The sequence below is a fragment of the Sarcophilus harrisii genome, chromosome 2 (assembly GCF_902635505.1).
Source record: "Sarcophilus harrisii chromosome 2, mSarHar1.11, whole genome shotgun sequence".
NCBI lineage: Eukaryota > Metazoa > Chordata > Mammalia > Dasyuromorphia > Dasyuridae > Sarcophilus > Sarcophilus harrisii.
In genome coordinates this window covers 499,183,957-499,210,330 of record NC_045427.1, presented here as the reverse complement: position 1 = coordinate 499,210,330, position 26,374 = coordinate 499,183,957, and the positions used below count along the sequence as shown (strand labels likewise).

Sequence of the window (26,374 nt, the reverse complement as noted above, 5' to 3'; positions counted from 1 at the left end):
GATTAATAAGCTGAATATGTACTTTAAAATATGAAAATACTTAAGTAAGGGAATTACATAACTTGTTCTTTAGGAACACTATTAACCATTAGAATTCATCTGAGTTCAGCTATCTTTTAATCTTGTTTTCAACTTTTTTTTAAATAATGAATAGGAACCCAGGAACTTTTTTCTTTTTTTGTCCTTGCATCTTAGGTGACTAGTACATTGCACGGCATATAGTAAGTGTTGAATAAATATTTGTTGAATTAACATTGTTCTGGTTTCCCATCATTTGCTCTAAATCCTGAAACAAGTACAATATATTTATTTTTTGTCTTTATATTGTAAATGTGTAGCACACAATAAGTGTTTAATAAATGATTGTTATATTCATTGTTCTGATTTTCTATAATTCTATTTTTTTAATTTGCTTTTCTCTTATCAAGGTATTCTTTAAGACTTCTAGTTTCAATCCTAATTTCCTTCATTATTTCTACTTTTATTTATTTTATTGATCTTAAGAGTTAGATTAGATGGTCTTCAAGGTCCCTTTTAGCTACAAATCGGTTTCTGTTTTTTTGTGCTTCTTATAGTTGCTTGATTTCTGTGGATCTTATAGCATTTATACACTATAAGCTTTCCTCCCTCTTTCAGAAATTAGGTTTCTTTACCCTCCCTACCTGCCTGGGGTACCTGTTGCCTATAGATTTTCTTCCCTCTCCTTGACCAGATCAGTTTTTTATTCACAAGGATATATCATTTGAATAACTGAAATATATGATGATTCTGATGATTTAGGTATCTCTTTGAGATCAATCAAAAATATTTCTTAAGCATCCACTATGTGTCAAGCATTGCACTAAATCCTTGGGATACAAAAAAAAAAAAGGCAAAAAGAGGCACACAAATCCTTGCTATCAAGGAATTTACAATGCAATGAATCAGATTAAGATTAGACTATTCTTGCACTATTACTGACTACTACACTAAATTAAGAAGGGTTCTGATGAATTCATCCTCATAGGAAAAGAGTTTGTTATTACCCTACTTCAATCCAACCCCCTGTCCTTGTCTGTCACCAACCCTGAGGAACTTCTTAGGTATAGTGAAGTGTGATGATGTCAGTGGATGCAAAGGAATCTGAGAAGACTTATGAAACCTTGGCTCTACCAATAACTAGCCATGTGATCATGGGCAAGTCACATAGCCATTGTGGGCTCTGATTTATTCATATGTTAGAGGAAAGGAGTGGGCCAGATAACATCTAAGGTTCATCCAGCTGGAATTGTTTATGAGGTTTAATTCCTTTCCTTTGGGCAAGATTTTGTGAGAGCTAGCATCAGTTGATGCAGGCCATCTGAAATCTGTTCATTTCAATGTCAAAGTACAGCATGAATGTGCCTGACATGCTACCAGGGCACGAGCCTCTCTGAGGAAACGCCACATCTCCCCGGCCTGGGATGCAAGGATCCCACTGTTGCTATGTTTGACTTTAACTTGGGTACCATAGAATTTGTGCCATGTCACTGATGAGGTCATAGACTGTGCAGAGGCCTCTCTGACCATTCTGACCATAACTGCTGCCTTTGGCTGTTGTGGCTTTGAATATTTCTGTTTGGAGATATTAATGATCTGGTTTTTGTGTGTGTGAAAACCAGGGAGAAAGTGAGGTCATCTGACCGGTCAAGAAGTTCAGATGTCAACCTTACCTGGGATAAGGACACTAGAAACTTTTTAGCGTCCTTACTCCCATATTCTCCTTCATCTTTGAAGGAAGAAGCAACGCTGTGAACATCCAATGAAGGAACCACAAGAGAAAAGGGCTACCGCGAAAACTTCAGGTTCGGTTACTAGAGGGAGGTCTGTTCTAAGGATTATAGCTTAGCAGAGAGCAGGTCTGGTTCAGTTAAAATGGCAGCAAGTGAAGGAATGGCAACACACTGGATTCAGAATCAGGAAACCTAATTGAAATTCTGAATCTGCCACTTAGTCGTTGTGTGAACTGCAGTAAGCTCTCCCATCCTCTGAATTTATTTTCTTATGTATAAAATGGGAAAGGATATGGAGGTGAAATTAGATTATCTCTAAGGTTTATTTTACCCCAAAGCTCTGATAAATGCCAATGAATTCAGATGTTATGATTAATGGCTTTGGGGAGTTAATTTTCTGTGGTACCTGTTTGATGCCATTTTTACTGAAGGCTATGAGCTTCCTAAAAGCATCAACAGATGCTTCCAAGGGATTGGCTCATTACTGAAGGCTATATTCAATGAAAGCTTTAACGATGTTTTACTATGCTGACCTTTGGAAAAGATAACTCAAATTGATGCTGGATTTAAACTTTGGAATTTCAAAGACTTTTTTGTAGTGGTTCTAATGTTGCCTCTGTTGCTCACTATGTAAGCTCTGTGAGGGCAAAAAAAACTATCTTTGTATTGCCAATACCTAGAACAGTGACTGGCACACAATAGGCACTTAATAAATGCTTATGATTAACTGTACCTCAGTTTACTCATCTGTAAAATGGACCAAATGAAGTAGATGATTGTTTTGGCATTGGCTTTCTTTCTATCACTATGATTCTATGATCTTTTAGTTTTCCTCTTTCTCTTCCACATTCTAAGAGAATAAATGGTAAAGTGATAGGAGGTAAGAATTTGAAAGGCAGCAAGAAGAAAGATAATTTAAATTCTAAACAAGAGATAAATTTTTGTTAGGGTTATTATAGTGAGAAAGTTAGGTGAAGTGATGAGGATGGAAAGTAGAAAGTGATGAAGAAATTAATACAGGGAGGAATGAGACCCATAACTCACTAGATGAGATAATGTCTTAATGCAAACTGAACACAGTTGAGAATGACTTTATTAGCTCTGACTTCTTGTTTCCTCCCAGTAACAAACGTAGAAATTTCTGGGAGACTAAATCTTATCAGCAGGGTCTATTCCCTTTGGAATACCAAGTTGATTACATGATCCCTAAAGCTGAAGTAAAGTGATAGGAAAAGATTTTGAAAACCATTGTTGCCAAAAGAATTTGGAGATATCCACCAACAGTCACACTCAGATAGAGAAATAAACCTCACTGATTTTTGGAACACCATTGGCCCAGATGGAAGTGTTCCATAAGGAAAAATATATATAGTTAAAACATAAAAAAGATTAGTGCAGAAACTCATTGTGGTGGAGGGTAAAGAAGAATGGATTGGGCCAAAGAACCTGCAAGATGACAAAAATGCTAGGTCATTCCTGAAGAAATGGAAAGTTTCTCTGTGGGACCAAAAACTAATTGAGTTCTTTGAGAAGTGAGAGAAAGTTTTTAAGGTATGCATATTGGGGAAGAGTGAATGGAAGAAAGCAGATTCCAAAATTCTTGATGAATCTTGCAAATGGGACTTTAATAGAGGCAGAAAATATGACTCTCTAGTTCATGGACCATTCCACTGCTTTCTTTTTTCCTTTGTATTGAGAACTTTTTCTTTTTCAGTCCCTTATAGACAAGTCCTTTCTCTCTAACCCTTTTCACTGTCCATTTCTCTCTCTGTCAAGCTTTACTTATTTCCCTTCCTGACATTTTCTAAACTTTCACTCCACTACTTTTTTGCACTACCTTTTATTTTTCTAATTCTTTTCACTCATCCTCATCCTATCAAAGATTCTCCCTCTCCTCTTTTTCCCTTTCATTAATTTGCTCACATAAGAGTGCCAGTCAACTGGAATTAATGAAAACACCAATCAAATTGTTTCCAGAAAAGTGTTTTGAAGATTATTTTCAAATACTAATGGGACAGAATTTGACAGGAGAATTGGCAGGGGAAAGGAGAACTGGACTATTTATAAAGAGAATCTTGTAAGATCCTTAAAAAATGAATAACACCAATATTTGATTAGTGCATGTATAGATTATTTTTGAAGCATTAAAGTTTTTCATGTTTCAATGGACAATAATAATTATTCAATAATTCCTTGTTAAGATGATCAATTTTCTTAGAGAAGTCCACTTTATTTGAAACAAGTAAAATCCTCTTTTAAGTGTATTGTATAACAGTGGTTTCTGTGTCTCTGTGGAATAAAAATAAAGCTTTCTTTTTTTTCCTGCCTAATATGCAGAAAGAAAATATGGAGTTTTGTAGTATTTGCATTATATTTCAGGAAGGAGGGAGAAGTGAGCCAAAATTTTTAAGTTTCCTAATTTATAATTACATATTTATAATCCACGCCAAACATGTGTCCCTAAATAAAACACAAAAAACACAAGGCATTAGAATTGAGAAAGTGGATTACTTCTTCCTATCTGGAGTTCAATATTTTCTTACTACTTCAGTAAAGACTGGACTGGGGTAGAGTGCCTATAATTTCTTGGTCTTAACATATATCTACATATATACATATATGTGTGTATGCATAAATATATCTATGCTTACCTGTAACTTTTTTGGGGGTGGGCAGGGTGGAAAGAAGAAAAAAATAAAATAAAAAGTACACAGCAGAGAACCAAAAAACTACAAGGAAGCAAAGAAAAGATATATAGTACTCAATATAATGTCTTCTATTATTATATAAGTTTTCTTGAAGTAGAAAATTATTATTGCATATTTTGAATCCTCCCTGATGTTCTGATGAGCACATGATTTTTTTCCTGCTTTTTCTGTCTTTATTTTGTTTTTTTCATATTTTGCACTTAATTTTTAAATATTAAAAAAAACAAGTAAATCAATTCAAAGAGAAATAAGAAAATTAAAAGAAAAAATTCACAATTAGGATTGAAATAAAAACTTCCAAATAAAAAATTTTTGAAACAAAAATATAGGTAGTAGTTTAAAGCATATATTAAAATGAATGGAATGAACTCTCCTATAAAACAAAAGAGGATAACAAAGTTGAATACATAAATGCATGTGTATAATATATTGAACTTAAGATGGGAAGAAGTAATCCACTTTCACAACTATAATTCCTTGTTTTTTTTGTACCATCCACATACATATATTTATATACAGAAATACATACACCTACATACATATATACAAAAACATATAGACAAGCATCTAAAATAGTATTAATATGGCTGACAGATAATGTATAATTTCTCTCTTGATTGAATCTTTGTTTGAATTTGTCTGAGATCATTGATTACAACCCCTATTTTTTCCTAATAAATTCTATTCCTGATCATTGTTATTGTGTTTGTGTATATCTCTTTTATTTCCTATCTCTGCCAAATCTTCTACTTCTCTACTTTCCTTGCTATTACTTAATCTCCCCATGAACTCCTACCCTTTCCCTCCCTCTTCATCCCATTCCCATTGATTTATATACCTTGTCTCACACCTTTCTATATCCCACCTCATCCCATTCTCTCCCCTCTTCGCAAATTTTATATATATAGTGTGTATGCATATTTCTCTATTTGACTCATTCCTGTTATGAATAGATTTTCAGAACTACCAACTCTTCTTCCCCATCTAATTCCTCTTTATACTCTCTATAGGTCCTTGCTCTCATACCTCATTTATATAGCATAATTACTATTTTTGCTTTTTTGCCTGCTTGCTTTTTAGAATCACAACATACTAATTTCTGCCACAATCTTCTTTTTTTGACTCCCCAAGTACTAGTGTCAATATTAGCCATATAGTTTACCTTTCCACACAAAAAACATAAAACAGTTTGTCCTTATCGAGGTCCCTTGAATTTAGTCTTTGATGTTTGCTCTTATATGGTACATTTCTATTGAGTTTAGATTTGTTTGAGACAAAAACCTGAAAATATGAGGATTCATTGATTATCTATTTTCTTTATTCAATATTTCACTTAATTTTGCTGGATATATTTTCTGTCACAATCCTTGTTCTTTTATTTCTGGAAAAATGTATTCCAGGAACTGTGACTTTTTTTTGTAACTGCTAATCTTATAGAATACTAATTGTAGCTCCAGCATAACTGATTTATTTTTTTATATTGTAAAATTTTCTCTTTGATCTGGGGATTTCAAAATTTAGCAATAATATTTCTCTTTGTTTCCCCCTATAGGATCAGTTTTTTTTTTCTATTACTACTTTCTCCTCTTTTTCTGTCACTTCTGGACAATTTTATTTGATTATTTCTTATATTATTGTGTCAAGGTTCTTTTTCTGGTCATAGCTATAAGGTAATCAAATTATTATGTTTTCTGCAGAATCTGCTCTTATGTTTCAACCTCTCCTATTTTTTCATTCTATATATTTTATTTTGTTATTTCTTAGCCTTTAATAGCTTCACTAACTCACCCTTGCCAAATTCTAATTTTCTTTTTTATTTAATATTTATATTTTCCCCAGTTACATACAATTTTTACATACAAAACTCATAAAATTATGAGTTTCAGATTCTCTCCTTTTTTCCTCATCTTTAAAAAGGCACATGTGAAATTATGGAAAATATTTCTATAAGTCATATTGTAAAAGAAAACAAAGATCTCTCCTCAGCTCCCTCCCACCAAAAGAAAAATAAAGTAAAAAAGAGTATGCTTTAATCTTTATTCAGACAAAATCAGTTTTTTTTTTCCTCTTGGTAAGGATATATGGATAACATTTTTCATAAGTCCTTCAGGTTAGTCATACATCATTGTATTGCTGAGAATAGCAAATTCATTCACAGCTGATCATTCCACAACATTATTATTACTTTGTAAATGGTATGTTTCACTTTGTTTGAATTCATAGAGGATTTTCCAGGTTTTTCTGAGAGCATTGTGCTCATCACTTCCCAAAGAACCACAATATTACATCAAAATCACATACCACAATTAAGTCATTCACAACTGATGATCATCCCCTTAATTTCCAATTTTTTGTCCTTATGTTTCTCCTGAATCCTGTATTTGAAAATCAAATTATGTATTCAACTGTGGCCTTTTCTTCATGAATGCTTGAAAGTCTTCTATTTCATGGACTTTTTCCCTGAAGAATTATACTCAGTTTTGCTGGGTAAGTGATTCTTGGTTGTAATTCTATCTCCATTGCTCTCCAAAATATTATATTCCAAGCCTTCAGATTCTTTAATGTAGAAGCTGCTAAATCTTGTGTTATCCTTACTGTGGCTCAACTCTACTTGAATTGTTTGTTTCTGGATGCTTGTAATATTTTCTCTTTGACCTGGGAGTTCTGAAATTTGACTATAATCCCAGGAGTTTGGGGCTTGAGATATCTTTTAGGAAGTGATTGGTGGATTTTTTCAATTTCCATTTTATCCCCTGATTCTAGAATATCAGGACAATTTTCCTTGATAATTTCTTGAAAGATGAATGCCTGCCTATCTAGGTTCTTTATTTGATCATAGTTTTCAGGTAGATCAATTATGTCTATTTTCCAGATCAGTTATTGAGTTTTTTTTTTTTTTTTCATTCTTTGGGTTCTATTTTATTGTATCTTGACTTCTCATTAAGTCATTGACTTCCATTTGTTCAATTCTAATTTTTAAGGAATTAGTTTCCTCAGTGAGCTTTTGTATCTCCTTTCCCATTTGGCCAGTTTTGCTTTTTAAGGCATTCTTTTCCTTATCTTTTTATATTTCCTTTAACATCACTCATTTCTCTTCCCATTTTTTCCTTTCTCCCTCTAATTTGATTTTCAAAATCCCTTTTTCAAAACCTGATCTTCAATGACTTGAGACCAACTCTTATTCTTCATGGAGGCTTAGAATATAGAGTTTTGACTTTTTGTCTTATTCTGAGTGTTTTGATCTTCCTTGTCACCATAGTAACTTTTCTATGGTCCTTTTTCTGTTGTTTACTCATTTCACCAGCCTATTACTTGCTTTTAACTCTTTGTTAAAATAGGGCTCTGTTTCCAGGGTGGAAGGTGTACTATCCCAAATTTTAGGGGTTTTGCACAGTAGTTTTCAGAGATCCTTCTAGGGATCTGACCATTCTTTTCTACTCTAGAATTGTAAGGAAGGTTCCTGCTCTACTGTGGCTGTAAGTGCTAGTGTGCTAAAATAACACAGACCTTCCTCAGTGCTAGTAAAGAGATCTCTTGCATGCTGAAGGCCCAGAAGCTGTTACATGCACCCACTTGTGGTTTGCTAGTTTCCCAAGGAGTTCTCTCCCTAGCTTAGACAAACCTTTCTTGCTGACTTTCCAAGTCATATTTGGTGTCTCTGTGCTGAGAAGTCTGGAAACCACTGGTGGTGTTGCAGATTCAGAGCTCCCAAGACCCATTTCTGCTTTGCTGGGCTGAGGTGGTCTGTTCCAGAACTGTGGATTTTCTTGCTGACCTTCTATGTCATCTTTGGCTGGAAAATTATTCCATTCTGTCTTTTTTGTTTTATGACCCTCTAAAATTTGTTTAGAGTCATTATTTAAAGGAATTTGGAGTGGTTGGGGGACAGCATGAACACTCTCTGCCCTTCCTCCACCATCTTGGCCCTGCCTCTCTCAATTCTAATCATTTTCCTTTTTAAGAATCTGCATTGCCTTTTCTAGTTGGGTGGCTTTCATTTCATAATCTTGTTTTCCATGAATTTTTTTTTGTTTCTATTTTTCCTCAATATCTTTCATTTGACTTTCTGAGTTCTTCTACAAATTCTCTTTGGGTATGTAATGTTACCCTTTAGAGTAGGAGAGGCTTTTTTTTTTTCTTCAATGTCCTCCTCTGAAGATGAATCCCAGTCTTCCCTATTCCCATAGTAACTTTTTTGGTTGGGTTTTTTTTTTTTTTTCCTTTGCCTGTTCAATTATCATTATTTTTAAATAAGTTAACAATTTAATAATCTAATCCTGGGATTTAGGGGATGGCTTTACTTCAGTTATCCTCTATGGCCTGAAACCCCAAACCAAGAAGTCCCCTTCCTATAAGTTCCAGCAGCCAGCAGCGTTCCTGCACCACTTCTGGTGCACTCAACCAGATGTGTTGGTTCTTTCTCTCCAAGTCTCTACAGCACAGCTGGGCCTGGTATCCCTCATCAGCAAAGGTTCCCGAGAAGTGAAAGCTCCTGTGTTTAGGGCTGAATTTACCTCCAACCCAATCAGCTCCAGGGCACTCAGCTTGCTTTTTCAATGAAGCTAGCTTGGAGGTGTTTACATTTCCCACTCAGGTCAGTTTTCTGAGTCATCCCAGAAGGACCCCAGTTCTGCCCCATTCTTACTTGTGGGGCAATTTTGTTTTGCTTGTGGGGTAAATCTGGAGAGTTTGGAAATTACTGATTTACTGCACCATCTTCCCAGAATCCTCTCCCAACTGATTTGTTTTTATTCTGAGTTTTGTGTTATTTTTCTCTAATAGCACATTTCTTAATGTGTTGTGATATTTATTTGTTCTGTACTTATTTTCCTTTTTAAAAAATTTTTCTTTGTTTTTATTTTTCAGAATTTAACCAATAGCCATTAAGTATTGTTAAGCTTCTAATTGCGTGTTAGCCACTGTGATTAATTAAGATTAAAAGGGAAGAGAGGTTAAATCCCTCAAGTAGTTGACAAGCTTTTTTTATTGCATTTCTTGCTCCTCCCCTTCTAGTAAGTTACCATTTGAGGTATCAATTCTTTTTGGCCTTCAGTCACTGACTTAGGCCCGACCACAAGGGCTTGGTGATTTCAGAGCCTTCTTTTAAGCTGAGAAATGGAAATATTTGTTCAGATCCTTCTTTTGTGGATCTCTCAAGGAATAACAGAGTCTTAATATGTTTGCTCTTTTCCCCTGACACAGAACATCTTTTCTGTATTGATAGGTCTCCTTTCCATATTTTTCACAATCCTTTTTACCTTATTAAGGAATGATGTGAGAAGTTATATTGTCATTGTCAAAAAGGAGCATTAAAAATTATGCCAAGTTAAAATTCAAAATGTAAGTCTTATGTGGCGAGTTGTATAAAATATGACATAGGTTGGGCTATAGTCCATAGTGAGGGTTAATAGTTTCAAGATACAATTTCAGAAACTTTTACATTGATTTGAAATTGTTCCCATCATCTTCTATTCTTGCTGAGATAACAATTAGCACATACCAGTACAAATTAAATGTTAACTGAAGGAGGGAGGAGTTGAAAGCCATGTACTATACCATCTTCCATCATATATTTCCCAAGTCTTTTTCATATTTTTCTTTAGAAAATTGTTCATATTCTTTTATATGACATATTAGTCTTCTTATTTTGGATAACATAATTTTTAGGAGATGCAAATTATTTTGTCACACACATATATGCCATGTCATATATATGTCAAATAAGAGCTTCTCTTTTTAATTAGTTACATAAATTTTATGCAGGCAATCTCAGAACTAGAACAAGCTTCAAAGGAACTAAAAAAGGAAAGGACAAAACCTCATGGTTCTGATGGATTTAATTCTATTTAATTTTTAATGGAAAAATTTACAAAATACAATAAAAATTATTCTTTAAAATTGATACAAGTCTTCTGCCAGTTTGCCTTGTGAGATAAATGTAGTTTTAAAATTGAAACCAGGAAAGAATAAAGCCAGAGGATAACTATAGATCAATATTGTTTAAAACATTGATTCAGAGTTGTAAAATACTAGACAAGAGAGACTAAAAAAAGTCCCCAAATCATTCATTAATAATCAAGTTGAATTTTTACTAGATGGCTCAGCCTTAAGAAAATAATCCACACAATTACTCTGATTAAAACCAGAAAGATCCAAAAATATCTGATTATCTTAGTAGATATAGAAAAAAAAACTTTGATAAAGAACAATATTAAATTATGCTAAAAGTTTAAAAATTGTAAACATGGATCTTTTTAATATGGAAAACCTCTAAATTCAAAATCAAACATCATGTGCAACAGTCATACACTAAAACTTTATCAAGTAAAAATGGGAGTGAAACAAGGATGTCTACTCTCACTATTAAGATAATCTGGAGATATTAGCAATAGCAATAAGACACAAAGAAATGTATAAAGATAAGCAAAAACAGAAATAAAATTATCCCTATTTATTGATGATATAATAGTGTACTTGGAAAATCCTAGGGAGCATCAAAGTTACTGATAACTAATGGCTTCAGCAAAATTGTAGACTACAAAATAAACTTTCAAAAATCAACATTTCTATATAATCATATAAATTAACAAAATACAAAAAGTAAATAAATCCAAAAAGTAAATAAAAAACAAATTTCATTCAAAATATAAAATACATTAGATCAATCTACTGAAGCACAGAAAATGACAAAGCTAATTAAAAATAGAGCAGCATGGAAGGAACTCTTGTGCACTGATACAAAATATAACAATGTATATGGAAAGAATAAAAACATGATATGATAAACATTAAGTGCCCACTATATGCGGACACATTATCTATCTTATGTGCTGGGGATATAAATAAGAAAAGAAAGGTAGTTCCTGTCCTCTAGGAGTTTACAATTTCAGGGGGGAACACTATAGACAAAAGGAAGCTGAAAAAAGGTGGACGTGGGAAGAGTAGTGCCAAAGAGTATCTAGCTCAGGGGCAGGTTACGAAGGGGATGTTGAAACCAAGCAGACCTCCTGGTGGGAAAAAAAAAGAGATGGCTGCGATTTTGAGTTTTCTATAAAGGAAGGATGGAGGAATTTTTATTTTTACTCTAACCCCCCAGTTTTTCAATTAGTGAGGCAGAAGCACCTAAGGTACTGATTAGGTTTGAGCAATCTCCATGACAATACATTTTCAGGTGGTAAATTTATCATGACTTGAGCATAATGAAGATGGTGGAACTGAAACCAAGCAGAGAATTTGGTGGCAAAGGAAGAGATAGCTGGGATTTTTGAGCCTTCTATAATGTGAGGCAAGAGGAGGCCTCAAATAACTAGGTGGTGCAGTGGATAGATCACTGGACTGGGTTCAAATCCAGCCACTTAACTGATGCTAGGCAAGTCACTTAATACAGTTTGCCTCAGTTTCCTAATCTGTAAAATGAACTGAAGAAAGAAATGGCATACTAGTCTAGTATCATTGCCATGAAGATCTGGATGGGACTAAAATATGCCCACAGAATAAAATGGGAAGAGAAATTTCCTAAAAAGGAACATTGCAAAATTATAGAGAACAAGTACAGTTTGAAAGATGAGATATAAGAAACTCCTACACTACCCCTTTGCAGAGGCGAGAGGTCCACAAATGTAACACATAGTATATATTTTCAAAGTTGTGTTTAGTTACACTGATTTTCCTATTTTTTTTTTTTGTCTTTAAAAGTTATAATTATTTGAGACAGCCCTCTAAAAGTAGAGGAAGAGATATTGAAGAAAACTATGATGATATTTTTTAAAAGACCAATACAAACTTATTCAAAATACTTTTAAAATTATGTTAGTAGCCATTTAAAAATTTTATACAGTTGAAAACATAAGGGAAAGCATTGTACTCACTCATACCCAAGACTACAGAGTTTGACAAAGACGAGGCTCAACAATATCAAACTCATCTTCTTTGCTTAATAAATGCTTCTTGATTTGACTCTCTTTGATCTGGGTTAATAATATTTCCCTAATTGTAGCTGTGAAATAAATAACTGGCTGTCCCTTCTTATCCAATTTTTTTTTTTAAATAATGTGACCCTTTACCCTGAGATCACTTAAATTCATTGTATTTTATTGGTTTCCAGGAATCTCAGAAGCAGAACACCCTTCACCCCAACCTGGACCGTCAGCACCAAGAGGCCTAGCCCCAACCCCTGCCTTTAATGAGGAAGAAGTGGAAAAAAGAGAGGATTCTTCCTCATCATCTCCCTATTTTGTGTATGAGAAGCCACATACCACCTCCACTCGTAAAGTCAACTCGGCAGAAGACTCTTGTTACAGTTGTGCTTATTATGCCCGAGTTAGGACTGTAAAAGGGGTAGCTATTAAATGGCACACCTCAGCGGGGTTCCGGGCCGTGGGCAAAAAGCCCCGGATGTATGAAGCCGAGGTGTCAGGGGAAACCACGATTGGGTCTCCTCCCACCAGTAGTGTTACCACAATGCGCCAGGACATTGAAACTCACTCTTCCGTGGAGGATCCTTGTGAGATCAAAATGGAAGAAATAACTTTCCAGGTCTCCCAAAATGTGGAGGAAGAGCCTTTTGAAGACCCTAGTGAGGATGAAAAGCCTGGGCCCTCCCATAGGGAAGAGGAGGAGAGACCAAGGGTGGCCACCCCAGACTGGCTGGTCACCACCGACAAAGGCTTCCGCTGCCTGGCCTGCTGCCGGGTATTTCTGACCCTGGAGGCCCTCATGGAGCACGCCCGTTATGGGGTAAAGGAGGGTTTCAGCTGCAGAGTCTTTAACGAGGCAATGCTGGAAATGAGATGTAATCAGGAGAAAAAGCGTGAGATTCGCTGGCGGCAAGCCGAAGTCCGGCGGCATCAGCTGGAGACCTGGCAACGTCACGTGCACAACTGGCGGCACGGCTTGGAGGCTGGGCATCATCAGGAGACCCCATTTAATCAAGCACAGGTCCGGCGGCGTCACCTCGAGACCTGGCATCGACAAGCGCAGGCCCGACGGCGACGAATACAGACCCATTTTAATCAGCTTCGAGGGGAACATCGCCACCAGGAATCCCAGCATCAGCAAGAGACTCAGTTTAATCAGCTGCGAGCTCAATATCGTCAACAAGAATCCCAGCATCATCAAGGGCAAAACCGACATCGACTGGAGGCTTTACATCATCGCCGAGAAAGTCAGATTCAGCAAGGCCTCAACAGGTGCCATCAACTAGACACGTGGAACAACCAGACCCAGGCCTGGCGCCACAGGCTGGAGGCCGTGCATCGTCACCGAGAGAGCCAACTGCAGCAAGCCGAGGCTCGTCATCATCGCCTGGAAACGTGGTGCCATCAGGCCCGGGCGCGGCGGCTGAGACTGGAGGCCCAGCGGCACCAGCGCGAAGCGCGCCACCTCGCCGAGGCCCAGCACCGCCACCGAGAGACCCCGCACCATCGGGCCCGAACTGGCTATCATCAGCTGGAGAGTGTCCACCATCAGCAGGAGGGCCCGCTGAATCCGGAGCAGGCCCAGTACTGTCCGTTTGAGACGGTGCATCACCAGCGAGAGGCCCAGCTCTATCCAAGTGGTGTCTGGCATCATCAGCTTGAAATCCGGCGTCCGCATCAGACCCAAGCTCAGCATCACAGACTAGAGACTATGCGGGACCAGCGAGAAGCCCAGCTCCATCAAGCCGCCGAGGAACAGCATCGGGCGAGAGAAACCCATCGCCACCAAGCTCGGGCGCAGCACCGTAGAACTGTGATACGGCATCACCAAGCCCATGCGCAGCGTCGCTGACCAGAAGCCAGGAGCGCCTTCAGAGAGCCTGCTGTCCAACGCTTAGCCCAGAGGGGCCAGGGCACCAGCAAGGACCCGAGCCGGATCACTCCCCAAAGGGGAGCGAGTCTTGATGTGGAGAAGCCCCAGCGAGCCCAAGGAGAGATTCAACTCTTTTGTTATCACAGTTATCCTTAATCATCCATCTCCCAAACTTTAACATCTACCAAAGGTGATGAGATGCAACTGGACTCAGTAGCTGCTGTGACATGAAGGATCAAGAAGACTACAACACAAGTTGAGTCCGGAGGCAAGGAAGTCGGCAAGAGCTCGAGGCAATATCACTTACTAGGAGTGGAGTGCCGTGAGGAGGAGGAGACCCAGAGGGCAACCTTCAAGAGAAAAGGGAATTTGTCTTTCTAGGAAAATAGGTGAGTTCAAGTCCCTTAACCACTTTTAATAGTTGTGCTACTTTGGACAATTCTACCTAGTTCAAAAACTATTTGTTCCTTAGGAAAAGCAATTTTTATTTCTTATACTTAGTCCCTCATCTCTAAAAGGGATTGTTTAGGTTAGAAATTATAAGTTAAGATCCACTCTAAAAGTACACACATAGATACATATGTATGTATGTATTTCTGTGTGTATATTTTAATAATTTGAAAGTCTAGAGACAAATGCCAAGAATCAGCAGCCTTGAATTCTTTCTAAGGCACAGAGAGAGGAGTGACCAGATAGATCCTAAAACTTTTTTTTTTCCTTGCCCCTCTACTATCTCCATAAACATTGCTCTGAGTCCTAGGTCTCTAGGGAGAACAGGAAGTTGAACTTCTCATTTTCCCAATCAAAGACCAATCCACAGAGCAAGACAGAAGGTGGAATTAATGAAAAGGAAGCCAAAGGAGAAAAGAGGACAGATATGGATCCTTGAAATAGGAATAAAGCAGTGTAGTAAGAATGGTTAGAGAACTGCCTTGAAATCAAGAAGACTGGGTTCAAATTCTGCCCCAGGCACTCAATTTTATGTCATTAGTTAAGTTCTTTCACTCCTCTGGCCTCAGTTTCACCATCTGTGAAGAGGGGGTTGAATTTGATAGCCTTGTAGCTCCCTTCCATGTCTATATATTTAAATTTTATGACCTTTAGAGACAGAATGATCTATAGAGGGGAAAACTAAGATCACTGAATAAAACTGGTGGATAGGAAAATTTCAGTTCAATGTGAGTTCCTGATTCCTAAAATTTAATAGTTGTGCAGAAGCAGAATAGATTGCTTGTGTAGGCAGTAGGATCTATCTCATTAGAGGTCTTCAAGAGAAGAATGAAAGATCACTTTTCCTGGATTTGTATAGGGGGCTACTATACAGGACATATCGAAACTATATGGGCTCTTATGAGATTTGATGAGTGTGATATCCAATCCCACTGAATCTTTGCAGTTGTCTAAGTGGTACAAATTGGAAAGAACTCTAGGAAACTAACATAGGTGATTGTACACCTTGATTATTCTTATATACAACCAATACCCAGATAAGAGAAATGTCCTTTATTGCTCAGAAATGAAAGGACAGAGAGGAGTGGAGGGAAGAGGCTATAATCAATAAGCTGTAAGTGCCTACTGTGTACAACCAGGCACTGTGCTAAGCAATGAGAGGAGAAAGTAATCCCTGCCCTCAAGGAGCTTATGATCTAATAAGGACAACATTTAAACATATATAAACAAGACATACACTTGAAAAATTGGTGATAATCAATAGAAGGAACTCACTAGAATCAAGGGGAATCAGTTAAGTTTTCTTGGGGAAGATGAAATTTGAACTAGGACCAGAAAGAAGCCAGGAACTCAGGAGGTAGAGATGACAAAGGAGAGCCTTCTGTGTATGAGAACAGCCAATTAAAATGCTCAAAATTTGAGGATGGAGTATTTTCATCAAAATCAACTTTGACTTCTCTCTCCCTAAACCAAGCAGTTACCAAGGTCTGTTTAATCTTTTTTCATATTGTCTTATATGCAACCCTTCCTTGCCTATTCCAAAGACAGGGCTTCAGAGCAGGATCTTATTACAAAAATCTCAAACTATTATCCTCCTCATTATTATTACTGTTGTTATTAATAATGGTTATGGTGGTGATAATGATGATGACTGCTTGCAGTTTTTAAATTCTTATTTCCCCAGTTTTACATGGAAACATTTTTTTGGTTATACATGTACATCCATATATGTGTGTGTGTGTGTGTATATATATATATATATATATATATATATATATATATATTCCCTTATGAATCATGTTGAGAAAAATCAGAACAAAAGGAAAAATCACAAAATGAAAAAAAAAAGAAAAGAAAAAGAAAGTGAAAATAACATATGTTGCCATAGTTCTCTCTCTGGATGCAGAAGGTGTTTTCCATCCAAAGTTTATTGCAATTGGCTTGAATCACTGAACATCTGAGAAAAACCAAGGCAGTCATAGTTGTTCATCACACAATCTTGATGTTACTGAAAACAATGTTTTCCTAGTTCTGCCATTCTCTAATTGATAAATGGTCATGAAAGTATATTAACAGGCAATTTTCAGATGAAGAAACTGAAACCATTTCTAGTCATATAAAAAGTTGCGGTAAATCATTATTGATCAGAAAAATGTGAATTAAGACACCTCTGAGGTAGCACTACACACTTCTCAGATGGGCTAAAATAATAGGAAAAGATGACAAATGTTGGAGGGGATGTGGGAAAACTGGGACACTAATACATTGCTGGTGGAGTTGTGAACTGATTCGATGATTCTGGAGAACAATTTGGAACTATGTTCAAAAAGTTATCAAACTGTGCATATCCTTTGATCCAGCAGTGTCTCTATTGAGCTTATATCCTAAAGAGATAAAAGAGGGAAAGGAATGTTTGCACAACATGTGCAAAAATGTTTGGGACAGTCCTTTTCATAGTGGCAAGAAACTGGAAACTGAGTGAATGTCCATCAATTGGAGAATGGCTGAATAAGTTATGGTATATGAATGTTATGGAATATTATTGTTCTATTAGAAAAAATCAGCAGGATGATTTCAGAGAGGCCTGGAGAGACTTGAATGAACTGAAGCTTAATGAAATGAGCAGAACCAGGAGATCATTATACACAGCAATAATAAGATTATACAATGTTCAATTCTAATGGACAGAATGATTCAGGCCAGTTCCAATGGTCTTGTGATGAAGAAAGCCATCTGTACCCAGAAAGGACAGTGGGAACAAAATGTGGACCACAACATAGTATTTTCACTCTTCGTTGTTGTATGCTTGCATTTTGTTTTCTTTCTCATTTTTTTTTCCTTTTTGATCTGATTTTTCTTGTACATGATATTTGTGGAAATATGTATAGAGGAAATTGCACATGTTTAATACATATTGGATCACTTGCCCACTGGGGAAGAAGATGAGGAGAAAGGAGGGAAAAAAAATCAGAACACAGAATTTTGTAATATTTTGAATGTCAAAATTTATCCATATAGATATTTTGAAAATAAAAAGCTTTAATTAAAAATAAATAAAAATAAAATAAGGGAAAAAAATAACTGCCTTGGGTGAATCCCATAGGTTTCGGTACGTTGTCTCATTATTGTTGTATGTTGTCATTCTCTTAGATGAAATTATTGTTTCTATGATTTGTTGTTTGAACAATTCATTCTTTAGAATTAGATTAATTTCCAAAGGTTTTTAGTCAATCTTTCCCTGACTCTTTAATTTTTATTGCATTATGAGCTGAAAAAATTGTATTTACTAAATACAGTTCTGCCTTTCTGCATTTGATTGTGAAGTCTGTGTAGGTGCCATGTATTGCTAAGACAAAGGTTTATTCCTTTCTATCCCTATTCAGTTTTCTCTAGAGGTTTATCATATCTAAGTTTCCTAAGATTCTATTAACCTTTCTAGTTTCTGTCTTGTTTGTTGTTAGATTTATCTATTTCTGAGGGGGAGGCTGAGGTCCCTCACTAGTATAGTTTTGCTGTCTATTTCTTCCTATAACTGACTTAACTTCTCTAAGAATTTGGATGCTCTCCCACTTAGTGCATATACATTTATTATTGATCCACTTCATTGTCCGTTAACACGATGTAGTTTCCTTCTGTATGTCTTTTAATCAGATCTAATTTTGCTTTTGCTTTATCTGAGATTAGAATTGCTACCTCTGTTATTTATTTATTTATTTTTGCTTCAGCTGAATCATGAATAAATTGTGCTCCAGTCTTTCACCCTTATTCTGTATGTGTTCTTTCTGTTTCAAATGTGTTTCTTATAAACATACTGTAGGATTCCGGTTTTTATTCCTCTCAGCCATCTGCTTCAGTTTTATGGGGGAGTTCATTCCATTCACGTTTACAGTTATGATTACCAGTTATGTATCTGCCCTATTTTTTTCTCTATATATACTTGTTCTTTCCAATCTGTCCCTCCTTAAGAAGGTGTTTTGTTTCTGAACCCATCCTGCCCTCAACCTACCCTCCCTCCTATAAGCACCTACTCAGTGTGATTGATGAGATGATTCTCTAGTTAAGCACACATTTAGTGTAATATGGTGATGTAATGGCTATAGTTGGCACATGCTGAATGTGCTGTAGTGAGGTAATCATACTGAAGTATTTAAGGGCTGGAAGGACTCAGAAGCAACCTCTCAGCCACAGACACAGAAGACTCTCAGCCACAAAGACAGAGAAGACTTGACCAGCGTCATGGTGGCTCTCCTGCCTTCATCACTCCTCCACTAAGACTAAGGATTCGGGCTAGTCCCAAGGTCCTCTAGAGAGCTAGTCTGGACATTACACCTCTTTGAGCTAAAATTTATGAGATTAAGTTTCAGACTATGCTCATTTCCCTCTCTTCTTTCTCTTGATTCTAAAAGGTCTTTTGTGCCTCTTCTTATAATTTAATTTGTCCCATTTTACCTTCTCTTCCCTCTTTTCCCAGTACCATCCTTGTCTCACCCTTTAATGTCATTTTATTTGATATCATCACATCAGAGTCACATCACATCCATGTAGGCTGCTTCTAATTGCCCCAATAACAGATACAGTTCTCAAGAGTTTACAAGCATCATTTTCTCATCTAGGAATATTAACAGTTTAAGCTTTAATATATTTTTTTCTTTTTTCATCTTTCTACACTTCTCTTGAGTTCTATGTTTGAAGATCAAATTTTCTGTTTAGTCCTGTTTTTTTCAATAAAAATGATTGAAAGTTCTTTACTTCATTGAAGATCCATCTCCTCCCCTGAAAGATGATGTTCAGTCTCACTGGGCAGTTAAATCTTGGTTGTAATCCGGGGTTCTTTGCCTTCCACAATATGGTATTTCAGATCCTCTGATCCTTTATTGTAGAAGCTGCCACATCCTGAGTAATCCTGACTGTTGCTTCTCAATACCTGATATGGTTGTTTTTCAATTATGTGTATTTTTTTCCTGGCAGCTTGCAATATTTTTTCCTTGAGATTATAGTTCTATAGAGATCATTACTGATCACAAAATAGAAAATTTCAACTATATCAAACTGAAAAGTTTTTGTACAAACAAAACTAATGCAGACAAGATTAGAAGGGAAGCAATAAACTGGGAAAACATTTTTATAGTCAAAGGTTCTGATCAAGGCCTCATTTCCAAAATATATAGAGAAATGACTCTAATTTATAAGAAATCAAGCCATTCTCCAATTCATAAATGGTCAAAGGATATGAAGAGACAATTCTCAGATGAAGAAAATGTAACTATTTCTAGCCATTTGAAAAGATGCTCCAAGTCATTATTAATCAGAGAAATGCAAATTAAGACAACTCTGAGATACCACTACACACCTGTCAGATTGGCTAGGATGACAGGGAAAGATAATGCGGAATGTTGGAGGGGATGTGGGAAAACAGGGACACTAATACATTGTTGGTGGAACTGTGAATACATCCAACCATTCTGGAGAGCAATTTGGAACTATGCTCAAAAAGTTATCAAACTGTGCATACCCTTTGATCCAGCAGTGTTACTACTAGGCTTATATCCCAAAGAGATCATAAAGAAGGGAAAGGGACCTGTATGTGCACGAATGTTTGTGGCAGCCTTTTTTGTAGTGGCTAGAAACTGGAAACTGAATGGATGCCCATCAGTTGGAGAATGGCTGAATAAATTGTGGTACATGAATATTATGGAATATTATTGTTCTGTTAGAAATGACTATAACAGGATGATTTCAGAAAGGCCTGGAGAGACTTACACAAACTGATGCTGAGTGAAACGAGCAGGGCCAAGAGATCATTATATACTTCAACAATAATACTAGATGATGACCAGTTCTGATGGACCTGGCCATCCTCAGCAATGAGATCAACCAAATCATTTCCAATGGAGCAGTAATGAACTAAACCAGCTACGCCCAGTGAAAGAACTCTGGGAGATGACTAAAAACCATTACATTGAATTCCCAATCCCTATATTTTTTTGCCCACCTACATTTTTGATTTCCTTCACAAGCTAATTGTACAATATTTCAGAGTCTGATTCTATTTGTACAGCAAAATAATGGTTTGGTCATGAATACTTATTGTGTATGTAATTTATATTTTAATATATTTAACATCTACCGATCATCCTGCCAACTGGGGGAGAGGGTGGGGGGAAAGAGGGGAAAAATTGGAACAAGAGGTTTGGCAATTGTCAATGCTGTAAAGTTACCCATACATATAACCTGTAAATAAAAGGCTATTAAATAAGAAAAAAAAAGAGATCATAGTTCTAGAATTTTAAATAATGTTTCTTGAGGTTTTCCTTGTGGAATCTCTTTCCAGAGGTGACTGATGGTTTCTTTCAATGACTGTTTTCCCCTCTGCTTCTAGTGTTTCAGGGCAGTTTTCCTTGATGATCTCTTGAATGTTATCTAGCCTTTTTTTTTTGGGGGGGGGGTCACAGCCTTCAAGTAGACCAATAATTTTTAAATAGTCTCTCCTGGATCTATTTTCCAGGTTGGATGATTTTCCAGTGAGATATTTTATATTTTCTTCCATATTTTTCATTCTTTTTAGTTTGCTTGACTGGTTCTTGATGTCTCAGAGTCATTAGCTTCCATTTATCCTACTTTAGTTTTTAATGTATGTTTTTCTTCAGCTAGCTTTGGTATCTTTTCCCATTTGATGAGTTATACTTTTCAATGTGTTATTTTCTTGATTTTTTTTAATTTGGCCAATTGTGTTTTTTAAGGGATTGTTTTCTAAAGTCAATGTTTGTCTATTCTTTTCCATGCTATTTTCTGCTGCATGCCTCTTGTTTCTTTTCCATGCTATTGATTCTCTGCTGCACACCTCTTGTTTCTTTTCCCAGTTTTTCTTCTACCTCACTTATTTATCTTTTCAAATCTTTTATGAACATTTCCAAGAAGCCTCTTTGGGCTTGAAGCCAATTTATATCACTCTTCGAATTTCCCTTGTGGGCAATTTGTTCTCTTCTGAATTGGTAGTTTGGTCTTCTCTGTCACCATATTAGCTTTCCATGGTTAAGATTCTTTTTTGATTCTTGCTCATTTTCTTTCTTTCTTTTTTCTATTTTGTGACATTTAAGGTTGAGCTGTGACCTGGGGTTCAGGGGGTGTGTCCCAAGCTTCTTGTGCAACCTTGTGTTTGGTGTCTTACTCACAGCAGCATGTAAGCCTACCTGCTCTCTCCAGGAAACTGCCTGGTTTCTTGAGATGGCAATTTGGTTTTTGTGCTGGCCCTGGAGGCTGCCCCCCTAGTCTGCTCTGCTAGTGGGCTAGGATTGAGGGTCACATTTGCTGATCTGCTGTGATTAAGACCCATTCACTGGCTTTTCTGTACATCATCTGAGCTGAGTTGAATTCCTCTTTCATCCCAGTGAAGGCCTTCCAATCTGTCTTGAGTTGGTGAATAGATTCATGGCTTCAGACTCTATTCAGAGGCTTGATTTCATATCGTTTTTGAGGGAAAGTGAAAAAGTTTGAGCAGCTTCTTGGCTTCCACTTTTCTATATTGGCTCTGCTCCCAGACTGTGACTACTTGTATCTATAGTTCCTTATTTTCAAGTACATTTATTCTTTTGATGTTCACCATATCCTTATGGAAAAAGTATGCCATTTCTTATCATCTTTACTCAACAGATAAGGAAACCACATTGAAACATCAGTAAGTGAAGAGGAATGGGTACAAGAATCCTGATTTTCTTGAGTCTTTATCTCATGTTTTGGTTTTTCATTATATGTCACTGACTTTACTTTCTTTTTACTTTTCCTCCCTCATTAATCCATGTGTCACTGTTTTTATTTGATTACCCTTCCATTTATTTAATTTTTACAATGCCTTTTTCTGTTTTTCAGATGTCTCCAGGCCTATGACTTGCTGGGTAGGCCAGATGTTTCATTCTCAAGACTCCATTAGGGAAACCTACACTGGTATGTACAGATTTTCAAATTCCAGTTCCACATGAGACAGGGAAATAATGTCTCAGATAGGAAGTCATACCTACGTTGTCTTTCTGGGAAGAAACTTGAAGATTTTTAACAGCAATTGTTTCCTTATTGGTGTTTCTACCTCCCAGTTCATTTTTCATATAACTGACAAAATATTCCTAAAAGATTGCTTTGTCCATTGTTTAAATGAATCTCCATACTGCCAAAATAGGAAAAAAACCCACATTTTTAGGCTACTAAGTCAATTTATCTCTAAGTCTCCTAACCTCATACTTTACATGAGCTATTCCATTGCTTATGTAAGGCAATGTATATATAGATTAACCTCCAATCTTTACTTCTCTGCTTGGACTGCTCTCCTCTTATCTCTCTAGGTATATAAATGCCACTAATGCTTTATGGAGGTCCAATTCCAATTTTGTATCCACTATGATCTCTTAAGACTGTTAAGACCTATAGCAGTGGCAGCAGTGATGGTGGTGGCAACAGCAGCAGCAAGCATTTATAAAGCACTTTAAGGTTTGTAACGATCTTTAGATATATTTTATTTTATCTTCATAAAAATCCTGGGAGTTGGGTGCTATTTTTATACCCATCTTATAGAAGAGATTTGGTGATTTGTGTAAGGTCACACCATTAGGAAAGGTAGGAGGTCATACTTGATCTTGTTTTCCTGACTCCAGGACGAGCACTCCATTCATTGCACCATCACTTGGATCTGTAACATTTGTTGTCTATGTTAGCTGTTAAAACAAATCCTCCCTCATAAAACATGATCTTGAATGTGTGTGATCTCCAACATCTGTAAAATGAGTGGGTCATGTTAGTAATGTCTATTACTCCCTACTAAATTCTAGATCCTGTGTCACATGGTAATATTATACAACTTTGTCTACATCTTGTTTTCCCAACTGGACTGAAATCTCCTTGAAATCTGTGTCCTACATTTCATAATATTTTGCATCTTTGAAAGCAGAATGGAGTTAGACAGAAACATAAGGGGATTTCACAAGGATTATTAAGGATTTATTAAGACATAAATACAAGACACAGGACTATTCTGAATGTGCAAATGATTGATGAGGTTTTTCTATTAACATCAAATGTCTGGAGTCAGAGTAGATTAAGCACTGCTTAGAAATCAGGGGACATAAGAAGAGGGCAGAGTGCTCAGAGCCCCAGAATACAGCAACATAAAGCATAGAATTTGGTGAGGGGCTGACTCACCATGAGTGAAGATCCTCACAAGATGAGGAATGATCTTCTTAGACATCAGCTATGCTCTGTCCAGTTACATTCTGACTCCTCTGTCAGAAAAAGACTGGAGAGTCTTCCTCAGCATCCTGCCATTTCCCCTCCTCTTTCAGTGCCTTTGTATATGGTGTCTTCCTTCATTAAAATATGAGTTCCTTGTGGGCAGGAGTTACATTTGTTTGGTTGTTTCAGTTGTGTTAAGCTCTTTGGGATCCCATTTGGCTTTTTCTTGGCAAAGAAAGCAGTAGCTTACTTCTCGGGTTCATTTTACAGATGAGGAAGCGGAGGCAAACAAGGTTAAATGGCTAGTGAGTGGCTGAGGCTGGATTTGAGCTCAGCAAATGAGTGCATAGTACTCTATGCACTATGGTGCCACTTAACTGCCCTGTCTTTATTTATATTTGTATTCTTGAGTATAATATGGTGTTTGCCAACAGTTAAGTGTTTGTTGCCTCCCTAATGCCCTCAGAACCTGAGATGACTGATTCCTTGTGTGAGGAATTACAGAAAGGAAGAGGATATTATTTGGAGATGATGGGGGGAAAGACCCAAAAGTTTCACCCACTGATTGTGGTTTTATCCTAATCCAAGATAGGATATAGTTATTTCCATTCTAGTGGGAACCAGATACCACTTGACTGGTTGTGAGACTTCTCTACCAAGAGTTCCTAACATCTTCCTGGAGAAGCAAGGATCACATTTAATTCTTGTATCTCTATGTTACCAAAGAGTGTGGGGGAAAAAAATAGGACCTACTTCTCTCCTAGAACCAAAAATCTAAGATAGGCCTACCATGGGTAGGTTAATGTCATTGTTATTTCAAATCTAATTAGGTGATTACCATGAAATAGCTCTCAGTATTAAAGGAAAAAGTTTTTTTTTTGTTTTTTTTTGTGATTTAGAATTTAACTAAAAATTTCTAGTAAATGGAACCTGGTAAATTTTTCTTCTTTTCTTTTGACTTCCCGTATGGAATCTGAGAATTATAGTTAGGAAAAGAGAGTAGTCTAGTAATGCTCAACAGCAAAAGACAGGTGGGGCCTTGGGAAGAAAGAAAAGTTAATAGGAATAGAGATAAGGTCTATTGCTGATCCATATGGCAAAGAGAAGTTCCTATTATAGCTTCAGCCTTGAATTGGAGGTCATAGGATTATAGACATTGAACTAGAAGGGACCTTAGAAAATATCAAATCTATCCCTCTTATTTTAGAGAAAAATAGGCACAAACAGCTTCAGTGAATCACCTATGATCTTATGCCTATAAGTATCTGAGGTGGGATTTGACTTAGGTCTTTGTGGCTAAGTCCACCACAATCTGGGAACAGTTGTATGTATTCATTCACATAAGTGTGGAAGTCATACAGCAGGAAGTATGTGAAAAGAATGTAGATTTGTTGGGGAAGGTAAAGGAGAAAAGGCAAGAAGCTTCCATGAATGGGACAGTGATATGCAGAGTGGAATACACACACATACACACACACACACACACACACACACACACACATGTATATGTATATTTGTATATATTGTTTTTCAGTGTCTATAACAAACTTTGCACATCATTTCAAAGACTGCAGAGGGCAAATGGAATTAGGAAGATAGAAGTTTTAATCTCTGATCTACATTGGCTAGGGGTACAGACAAAAGGAATCAGAAAATGAAGATTTGCTTGTATGTGTGTGTGACACACACTTAAGAAGCAAATTCATATTCCAATATTCAATATTTTCATTAGGAAACTTCTTCAAGATGCAGATGACCAATCCTACATGTACTTTTGGAGACTGACTTCAAGAATTTTAGGGACCATTTTTGGCCATACTTTTTAAGATAATCATTAATGAGGTCATCTCACCTGACAACAGAGGAGATGATGTAGAAGGGATTTCTGTTTATTTGCAGTTTGGACAAAATGACTCCTAAAGCCCCTCCTAGTTTAAAGATTGGAGAATAAGTGAATGAATTGAGAGTCATGATGATTATTTTTCATCTTTTTCAGGTTTGAAGATCAGATGAAATGATCTTGTGGTGTTCATCTGTCTGGCAGTATCTGTGGCGTCAGACACAAGCTAGATTTGAAAATATCTTGCACTTTCCCCATGACAGAGATTTTTGTCCCATCATTTTCTAATCTTGTACAATAAATCATTGTCAAATGTCTGGTATTTTGATTTCTTTGAACTGTTTCCTCATAAATAAAATGAGGATCATAATACCTAATGTGCATAACTCACAACCCATTGTGAAAAACTTTTAGTGGGATAATATTATGTGAAAGACCTTAAAAACCCTCCCATTATAAAAAAGTTAGATGAGTCTGTGATGAGAGGCTTAGGTGACAACTCAAAACTGTACTGTTTGCTTTCTGTGGCTAGAGTGTACCTTCTGGCCTGACCTTAAGGTCAGCTCTGACCTCTAGATCTCTGGAGAGAACATGTTTTTGTGATTCCAACTCACAAAAGG

General features: G+C 36.6%; 1 protein-coding gene across 1 annotated transcript; it reads left to right on the top strand.

Moving 5' to 3' along the window:
- The first annotated feature begins 1,555 nt into the window (after positions 1–1,555).
- On the top strand, positions 1,556–26,071 carry LOC105749894 (protein FAM170B-like). The gene is made up of 5 exons (XM_031955134.1): positions 1,556–1,823; positions 12,564–14,637; positions 22,565–22,639; positions 23,032–23,176; positions 25,911–26,071. The coding sequence occupies exons 1-2, from the start codon at positions 1,781–1,783 to the stop codon at positions 14,225–14,227; spliced, it is 1,707 nt and encodes a 568-aa protein (XP_031810994.1). The 5' UTR covers positions 1,556–1,780; the 3' UTR covers positions 14,228–14,637; positions 22,565–22,639; positions 23,032–23,176; positions 25,911–26,071.
- The last annotated feature ends 303 nt before the right edge of the window (positions 26,072–26,374 follow it).

Excerpts from the sequence above, each read along its gene's own strand:
- LOC105749894 (XM_031955134.1), top strand. The coding sequence starts at position 1,781 with ATGAAGGAACCACAAGAGAAAAGGGCTACCGCGAAAACTTCAG. Across the intron at positions 1,824-12,563 it reads GGCTACCGCGAAAACTTCAG|GAATCTCAGAAGCAGAACAC; the intron begins GTTCGGTTACTA and ends ATTGGTTTCCAG.